The 9,814-nt window shown below is 40.7% G+C and overlaps 1 protein-coding gene across 1 annotated transcript; it reads right to left on the bottom strand.

Annotated features, from left to right (window-relative positions):
• Positions 1 to 5,851: 5,851 nt before the first annotated feature.
• LOC126994784 (zinc finger MYM-type protein 1-like) lies at positions 5,852 to 9,814 on the bottom strand. The gene is made up of 2 exons (XM_050854058.1): positions 9,693 to 9,814; positions 5,852 to 8,553 (listed from the first exon to the last, which is right to left on the bottom strand). Exon 2 carries the CDS (start codon positions 8,447 to 8,449, stop codon positions 5,867 to 5,869), a length of 2,583 nt encoding a protein of 860 aa, XP_050710015.1. The 5' UTR covers positions 8,450 to 8,553; positions 9,693 to 9,814; the 3' UTR covers positions 5,852 to 5,866.

Here is a 9,814-nt window from a genome sequence, read left to right as displayed (position 1 = left end):
GGCTTTGCACAGCTCCATTGTCACTGGTAGTTGGTGGGTGTATTTCTGGAGTTTTACCTGTGATATGAAGGTGATAACTCTCACTATATATAGATGTTAATTTTTTCCATATATGTATCATTAGCTTTAATGGGGACTGGATGGCCCCATACTTCTGCCTGCTAAATTTTCGGCTGGCCCCGGCCCGTGATTTTTATTTATTTATTTATTATAATATTGAATTGCATACGTACTTTTTTCAAACGAACTTTATCCCTTACAAACATTTGCTTACAAAAATTGCATACGAATTTTATGCATGCGAACTATTTCCATACGTACTGTGGTCCTAGAATCATTATAAAGAGCGGAGCAATTCTTGTCTAAACCCTGTAATAGAATAAGTCTTTGTAGGTCACAGGAGGCCATAGATAAGGGAGGTTAGGTTCTCAGGTAATATTTCCTTTGTCTTGTTTCCCTGTTAGCTTTGAGGGTCAGGGTGGACCACTGGCCGCCACCTCCTTGCCCTCATGCTAAACCTTTACTACTGTTCCTATAGGTAATGCACTCTCTCTCTCTCTCTCTCTCTCTCTCTCTCTCTCTCTCTCTCTCTCTCTCTCTCTCTCTCATAAAAATAAACATTAAAATTCATGAAGGAATTTATTATTCCCAAAAAGACTCAGTGTTTATACAGTTCTCATTCCTAACTTAATTTGCAGACATAAGAAGAAGAGGAGGAAGAACAAGAGGAGGAGGAGGAGGAGGATGAAGGGGACACACAGGAATCAAATGGTGAGTGTTGTTAACTTTATAACTATTTTCCTTGTTCATCTTCTTGCACCAATTTTCTTCCTGCAATTGTTCCTTTTGTGCAAAATTCTCGGTCTTTTTTATTTCCATTTCCAGCTCTCAGTCTTCTCTCCTTCCTGTTAGTTCCTGCCACACAGCTGCCCTCGGTACAATGTCAGGTCACAGTGCGGGGCAGAGTTGTCATATGAAAAGGGACTCTGCCATCAAGCGTGACATGTTGTGGGAGCGGTTGTACAGAATAGTGAAGTCCCTGCCATATATAGGGTGGTCCTAATCATGACTGGGTTCAAAGAGAGGAGTGGGTTGGTTTGGAGTCAGTTGGTGGTCAGACCCTGGTGGCAAGGTGGCTCTTAGGGTCGTATTATGAGACATTTCGCCGCCCAAGAACACATATTTGACAAGGCTTTCGTAGGAGTTGTGGGCATTTCCTGGGGTAGTTTTATGACCCTGGTGGTAGTGTGACCCTTCCTCTGTACCATGAAGCTAAAGAAACACACATTTGTCAAGACTTTCATAGGAGTTTGGGGCATCTCCTTGGGTAGTTTTATGACCCTGGAGGTAGTGTGACCCTTCCTCTGTACCATGAACCTAAAGAAACACACATTTGTCAAGACTTTCATAGGAGTTTGGGGCATCTCCTTGGGTAGTTTATGACCCTGGTGGTAGTGTGACCCTTCCTCTGTACCATGAAGCTAAAGAAACACACATTTGTCAAGACTTCGAGCTTGTATGGGGTGGTACACAGGTGCCTTGAATGGACTCGCCCTAAAAACACTAGTAGGAAAAGCACCTCATGAAAGTGACACACAACTATATGGAAGTCTCAGGAGCATAACACACACACACACACACACACACACTTTGAATATGTATGTATCTGGGTGGGTGAGTGAGTGTATATGTGTGTGTGTGTGTGTTTGGGAATATCATACTCCATTTCTTCCCATCCCATCCCTTCCCATGCCTTCCTTTCCATCCCTTCCCTTCCTATCCCTTCTCTTCCCCTTCCATCCCTTCCCCTTCCTAACCTTTCTCTTCCCTTAACTTCCCTTCCCTTCCCTTCCCTCCCCTCCCCTTCCCTAACCCTCTCTTCCCTTCCCATCCCATCCCTTCTCTTCCCTTCCCATCCCTTCTCTTCCCTTCCCATCCTTCTCATCCCTTCCCATCCCTTCCCTTCCCTTCCCATCCCTTACCTTCTCATCCCATCCCATCCAATCCTTTCCCTTCCTTTCCCTTCCTTTCCCAACCCTTCCCTTTCCATCCCTTCCTTTTCCTTCCCATTCCTTCCCTACCCTTCCCTTCCCATCCCTTCTCTTCCCTTCCCATCCCTTCTCTTCCCTTCCCATCCTTCTCTTCCCTTCCCATCCCTTCCCTTCCCTTCCCATCCCTTACCTTCTCATCCCATCCCATCCAATCCTTTCCCTTCCCATCCCTTCCATTCCCATCCCTTCCCTTCCCTTCCATTCCCATCCCTTCCTGTCCCTTCTCTTCCCTTCCATTCCATTCCATTCCCATCTATTCCATCATATTCAATAAATCTTTAACAGCTGGAAAAGTTCCGTCAGATTGGAAACTTGCAAATGTCACACCAATTTTCAAAAAGGGGGACAAGTCTCATCCAGGAAACTATCGACCAATTAGCCTGATATCGATTGTTTGTAAGTTAATGGAGACTATCATTCGCGACAATATGGTGAAATTTTTCGAAGAAAATAATATGATAAATAATTCGCAACATGGCTTCCGTAGTAAACGTTCGTGTTTAACTAACTTACTTGATTTTTTTTCATTATATTTTTGAGGTGTTCGATGAAAGCAGATCAGTAGATATCATATATCTGGATATGGGAAAAAATCGTAAAGGAAAAAAATCGTAAGCTTAAATGTTCGTCGTGCAAATGTTCGGTAGAAAGACGTTCGTACACGTAAAAGTTTGTATGGAAAACGTTCGTATGCAAATGTTCGTACGCAACTGTTCGTACGCAAATATCCGTCAGAGATAAAGTTCGTATGGAATAGAAAAAAACTTTGTATGGCAATAATTCGTATGGTAAAGTTCGTTTGATTCTAGGACCAAAGTACGCATGGAAATAGTTTGTACAGAGAGAGAGAGAGAGAGAAATGTGTGTGTGTGTGTGCATTTTTTTAACATAACTGGGGGACCAAAAGGTCTCCCCGTGGTGAAAAACTGGTCCAGTAAGAAACTTTTTAAGGTACTGGGCGACAAGATCTTTAGTCTTGAAATAATTCCTGGAGGCAGTGGCTCATCTTGTCAGTGTGTATTATTTTGCGTTAATGAGGGCGGTGGCGGCAGAGTGCAAGGTTATGATGTTGGTTGTTGGTAGCGGAGGTGATGGTGGTTGTCAGCAGGGTCGGCTCTTAGCGACACCCCCATTTTTCATGGGTTTCGGACAAAAATTCGTATAGAAAAGCTTCGTGTCGCAAGTATCCATAGCAACTCAGGGCCGCTTTCACAGTCGTTTTGTTTGTTTTGATCGTTACCAATGATCGCCGCTTTAGAATTTCCACTCAAAACTGGCCGATGGGGAAGTGGCGGCTGCGGGGTTAGCCCAGCCCCGCACCTTACCACACACTCTCAACACCTTGCTTCCTCTGCAGCCGCCACTACCCCATAGGCCAGTTTCACATGGAAAACTATAGCGTCGATCGGCGCCGTAGGTAACGATCAAAACAAACAAAACGACTGAAAGCGGCCCTTATTGCCATACAAACATGCTCACAAACTTTTTCCGTCCGTACTACTTTACACACAAGAATTTTATCCCTGACGAACATTTGCGTACGGATAATTGCACATGATTTTTTTTTCTATGCTAACTTTTGTCGTTACGAATATTTTACATACGTACTTTATACCATACGAATATCTGCATACGAACTTTAGCGAACGAACTTTTACTTAAGTATTTTTGTCAGATGAACTTAATCCCTGATGCAAATTTGCGTACAAACTTTTTGCTTACGAACAATTTCATACAAAACTTTTCCATACGAACTTTTGTCGTTACGAATAATTTACATACATACTTTATACCATACGAACTTCAGCGTACGTACTTTTTTCAGACGAACTTTATCCCTTACAAACATTTGCTTACAAACAATTGTGTATGAACTTTATGCATGCGAACTATTGTTGTGTTGAATTTAGACAGTGAAGAGAATTTATTATTTCCAAAAGCATGTTAATGTTTATACAGCCTATTAATCCCTCACTTGATCTGCAGATACTGCCAGAAGAAGAAGAGGAGGAGGAAGAGGATACAGAGGAATCAGTTGGTGAGTGTCAATAATAATTCTTTCCTGTTTCTCCTCCTCCCTTTATCGTTATACTACCTCCTCTTAATTACATCTGTTCTCTGCCTAATCCTCCCTTCATTCTCTGATCACCTTCCTCTTCCTCCTCTCCTTTCCACAGTTGTTTCTTCTCTCCGTCTGTTGGTTCCTCCCATGGAGGTATAATGGCTGCTGGAGTCCACATCACCGGAATCTCAGCTTCCATTAATTATGTGGAGCAATATATTAGCCACACACTCTCAACCCCTCTCGCTTCCTCTGCAGCCGCCACCACCCCATAGGCCAGTTTCACATGGAAAACTATAGCATCGATCGGCGCCATTGGTAACGATCAAAACAAAGGATCCCTAAGTGCCGAAAGTCTGTCATAAGCAGCCTGAATTTACTAATTCACCCTAAAGTAACCTTACTCTGTCTTGAATGACCCTAAACTAATGTAATTCACTCATCTTACCTAAAACTACAGTTGAATTACCCTAAACTTGCCTTAAAATAATCCCCTAAACGTAATTCACTCCAAGGTAACCTGAATCTGACCTATCCTGACCTTACCTTAATATCCTAACCTTACCTTAACTTATCCTGACCTTACCCTTAAGTGAGGGTTTCAGGACGGTACAGAAATATATTTACAATAAATTCCCAAGTATTCAACAAGTGCCTCACTAAGCAAAGAGTAGTTGGCGTTTTTTTTCGCCGAATTTGCTTATCACTCTCTTGACTGAAATGGGGGGGATATCATAGTGGACATAGAGGAGGGCAAGTCCGTTCAGGCGCTCTTGGCCAACGGTACTCCTCAAATAGGTTTTAAGCCTTTTCAATGCTGAGAAAGACCTCTCGTTGGAGACTGGAAGCGTCAACAGAGTTTTCAAGAGAATGGCGAGATTGGGGAACACGCTGGTGCCAGGGCCGGATTTTGGGTTTAGGGGGCCCTGGGCACTAGAGCTTTGCGGGGCCCCCAGAGGAGGAGGGTGTGATTGAAGTGACAGCATGAAACATCTTATAAATATTAATAAAAGTAAATCACAAAAGTTAAAATCTTTGGGTTCTCTTACGTATTTTATTTATAAAATTAACCTGTAATTAGCTCCTTATGCAATACGTTTCAGTACCTTACTTTGTACTTAAATAAAAATAATCATTTAATTTCTCACTGCTTATATTTCTTCTAAAATAATACCATGATTGACTTGACTATTCCATGGAGCTACATACAATACATATAATAATACGTATTTCCATTCAGTGACTAATCCTTAATATAAATAAACATTTTAACATTTACTCTTTAAACTAGGAAAAAGTGTGTAATTATCACAAAAGGAAATTCATCTTAAAAGTAAATTCAATCATTGCACAGCAGCATAGCACTACATACGTAATTATAAGAACTAATGACTAAGTACAGCATGAAACATGTTACCTTATATCACAACTTCAAAAAATAAAGTAAATCACAGAAGTTAAAATCTTTGGTTCCTCTTAGGTATTTTGTTTATAAAATTAAACTGGTAATTAGCTACTTATGCAATAAGTTTTAGTACCACACTTTGATTTAATGTCTGGAAATGATAACTGATAAATAAATCAATGAATTCCAAGGGTCTACAGACAGGAAAATATATAACTGTTTCAAAATAAAATAGGAATGTGATTCAGATAATTCTGTAAATGACTGAACACATAAAACAAAGAAATTCTTAGCAAAAATATAATAGCAAGAATTTAATGAGATAACATACAAATTATACAAAAAACTTTAAAACACTTTACGCCTGGCTTTCATTCTTGCAAAGTCTTGAATAACTTCAGCTGTGTCAATTCTCTTGAGAATTTCACACTCAGCACTTAATAAAGTAAGAGATGCCAAACGATTTTGATTCATTGTACTTCGCATTGAGCTCTTAATCCTCTTTAGTTTTGAAAATGATCTTTCCCCAGTGCAGTTTGTCACAAACATGGAAAGGTATATCCTGAATGCTAGCTCTACATTTGGAAAGGCTGATACAACATCACATTCATGTAGTATTGAATACATATTACATTCTGAAGTTGGACTAATCAGTGAAGTGGTTTCAGAATCAATTTTATGCAGAAAAGCTTGAAAATGCACCATTTCAGATACCAAACATGATTCCAAATCTCTAGGGTAAGTCCTCACCAAATTTGAAGCAGACTTTCGAAGTTCTTCTGTTTCCATGGTAGTTATATGCGACATGAAGCCAAACCGTTTTCCTAACTTTTCATATGCCTTAAGGCGATCGTCAAGTGCTGTTGCTAGCTGATCAATGATAGGTAGGTACGCCATGGCTCTGAATTGCTCTCTCGGTTGTAAATGAGCATCTTCTGCACTATCACTCTCATCATACTGCCGCTTTCTTCTTCGAATACGCCGTTGCTCTCCTTCATACTCACTGTGTCCACATTTTTCTACAGCAATCTTTTCATATTCATCAAAGCGATCTCTTAAATCATGAACAAAATCTTTTAGTGACCCTAACAATTTTACTGCTGTGTTAAAGTCAAGGCCTGAGGTCTGCAATTTCTGACTAGTGACATTGAATCTAGTTAGAATATCTTCCCATGTTACCAGTAAAATTACTGTTTCTAGTTTATCAAGCTCTTTCATAATACCAGAAGCCTCACATTTAGCCTCACCATTCAGATTGTCATCATTCATTAGATTTTCTAATACATTCATACTTTGTTCATATCCCTTTGATAGTGCTTCTACAGCATCTGCACGCGCTGACCAACGTGTGTCAGACAAACACTTAACAACAGGCTTTTCCTGTAATGCTTGTCGATGTTTCTGCCATCGATATGTTGACTTTGATAAATATACATAGAGTCTTTGAATTATGCCAAATAAATTGACAGCATCTCTGCAGCATTCAGCAGCACAAACCCCTACCAGGTTTAAAGAATGGGCCATACATGGGACAAAATCAGCAAATTCACACTTTGTTCTAATATATGCCTGAGTTCCTTTGTACTTGCCAGACATGTTGCTGGCATTATCATAAGACTGGCCACGGCAGTCAGAAATAGAAATGTTCTTACTTTCAAGAAAACTCAGAACTAAATCTGCTATTCCTTTGCCTGTGTGATTAAGTAATGGGACAAATGTTAAAAAGCGTTCAACTGGTCCCTCTGGCAGCACATATCTAATGGTTAGGCATAGTTGATCTACATGTGATATATCTGGTGTAGAGTCTACAGATATTGAGTAATACTTTGCTTTCTGAACTTCCTGAACTATTGTACACATAACATGCTTTCCAAGAACTTCTATCAACTCCTCACATATTGTGGATGAAAGGTAATTTACATGTCCACTCCCTTGATTTGCATGCTTCTTTATGTGTGTTGCCAAGAAAGGATCATATTTACTTAAGAGCTCTAATATACCCAGATAATTTCCATTATGAGGTGATCCAATAACTTCATTATCACCTCTGAGTGGTAGCCCACGTTCACAAATAAAAATGAGTACATCCACGCATCGCTGCAAAACCTCACTCCAATAGTAATGCTCAGATTGATATTGGCGAACTAATTCTTCATTCACTTGTCCTCTTTGCGATTTTCTAATTGCTAGGCTTGTCAGTGAATATTTATGCATTTCAAAGTTACTATGACTTTCAATGGCCTCCCTTGCATGTTTCCAGTCTTTAAAACCAGAGGTAAATTTTGATTTTGTTTGTGACATAAGGCAGCATGTAAAGCAAAAAACACAGCCAGTCTTTTCTGAGTAACATAACCATCCAAGATCAATATCTTCCCCAGATAATGTGTGCTTTCTAGTAAAAAGGCTTCTTGAACAATAGCGAGTTTTTTCTCCATCCTTAACTGCTGAGTTTTTGAAGTCACTGCCAACATAATTACGACATTTAGCACTTCCCTTTTCAATCCAGTAACTTCTAAAGTCTTCACTTAGGTGTTCAGGCCAAAGACCAATGTCATTTTCATAAGTCAGTTTCACGGTTTGATTTTTCTCTAAAGTTGAGTCACTTACATTACCACCGACAGTTACTGAGGTACTGGAACTAGCAATAGGCTCATTTGTACTGACAGCCACAGACGTACTGACACTAGTAACAGGCTCACTTGAAGGTGCTTCGTTAGATGCTTTAATGGAAGCCTCTGAATCAATGCTGGCTTCATCTTTGTTTTCTCCTAGCTCTAAGGGTATCTCATTAACTTCATCTAGTGGAGTACTCTTTACCCATCCTGTGATTTTTGGTAGCTTTTTTTGTTCATTTTCTAGCAGCACAACTTTTTTTCGCTTTGCTGAGCCTGACTGATACTTCCTTCCCTTATCTCGCTCTCGTCCGGACATTGTTATGACATTTGGAAGTGGTTGCCAGCTTTCACATTTATAGGAGTGACAGTATTCTCCTTCAGTAACCGATGGTCCAGTCCAGTGATAAGTCAGCTGTCGGCCTGTACAAAAGAAATACAGTTCAAATACTAAGTGGTGAGGTGAGCAATTCAGCACACAACTGGAAGGTATATGCTAGGCTACCATAGATTAAGAGCCAATAGTATTAGGCTATTCCAGTTTTGTGAATGAAACAAAATAAAAGTAGGTTAGCCCCATTTCTGTCGCAAATCATTACTTTTTAAATAAAATGTTTTGTTCAGTTCAGTAGGAAAATTCATGTGTATAACTGGTGCAACAAACCTCGTGAAAAATATGTGTGTAAAATATGAGTTTGCAGTATTACATAATATGTATATGTATGTATACATGTGTGGACAAGAAGCCATGTAGGCTCAGCAAAAATGGCTGGCTGGGTCGTTTTTTCCTTAAATCGGGACTTGTATATGTGCCAGCTTGGTATGATGCTCGGGTATATCTCCTAATCTAACCATGGGATATTATCGAAAATTATCCCATTGTGATCAGCTATTCATGTGTTATTCACCTGTCAGATTCACCGTTCAAGATGCGAAGTTAACTTATTATAGGGAAAAATGTAATTGGGACCAAAGCTGTGGCAACTACCCATATTTCCACATCTTCTTTTATCAGATTTTCGATTGCTTCACTTGCATCAACCTTTTCTTCTAACAATTCTTTCATTATATCATTCTCATTAACGTCACCACCACCACAACACCACACTCACCACCACCACAACAACTCACTCACCACCACCACAACACCACACTCACCACTGGTGAGTGTGGTGTTGTGGTACGGTCACCACCACAACAACTCACTCACCACCACCACCACAACACCACACACCACCACCACAACAACTCACTCACCACCACCACAACACCACACTCACCACCACCACAACACCACACACCACCACCACCACAACAACTCACTCACCACCACCACAACACCACACTCACCACCACTACAACAACTCACTCACCACCACCACAACACCACACTCACCACCACCACAACAACACACTCACCACCACCACAACACCACACTCACCACCACCACAACAACACACTCACCACCCACCACCACAACAACACACTCACCACCACCACAACAACACACTCACCACCACCACAACACCACACACCAGCACCACCACAACAACACACTCACCACCACCACAACACCAAGCAGCAGCACCAGGAAGCTTGCTTCCGCTTCGCTTGGGCGGCAGGCTGCGTGCTTGTGTTTACATACGGCTTGATCTTGATCTTGATTCTACAGGTGGATACATG

Source organism: Eriocheir sinensis, unplaced genomic scaffold (assembly GCF_024679095.1).
Source record: "Eriocheir sinensis breed Jianghai 21 unplaced genomic scaffold, ASM2467909v1 Scaffold874, whole genome shotgun sequence".
NCBI lineage: Eukaryota > Metazoa > Arthropoda > Malacostraca > Decapoda > Varunidae > Eriocheir > Eriocheir sinensis.
Note: the sequence above shows the minus strand (reverse complement) of the source record. Positions and strands in the feature narration are given on the sequence as shown.

What these genes read in the sequence shown, in the direction of transcription:
- LOC126994784 (XM_050854058.1), bottom strand. Translation starts at nt 8,449, where the DNA reads ATGTCCGGACGAGAGCGAGATAAGGGAAGGAAGTATCAGTCAGGCTCA.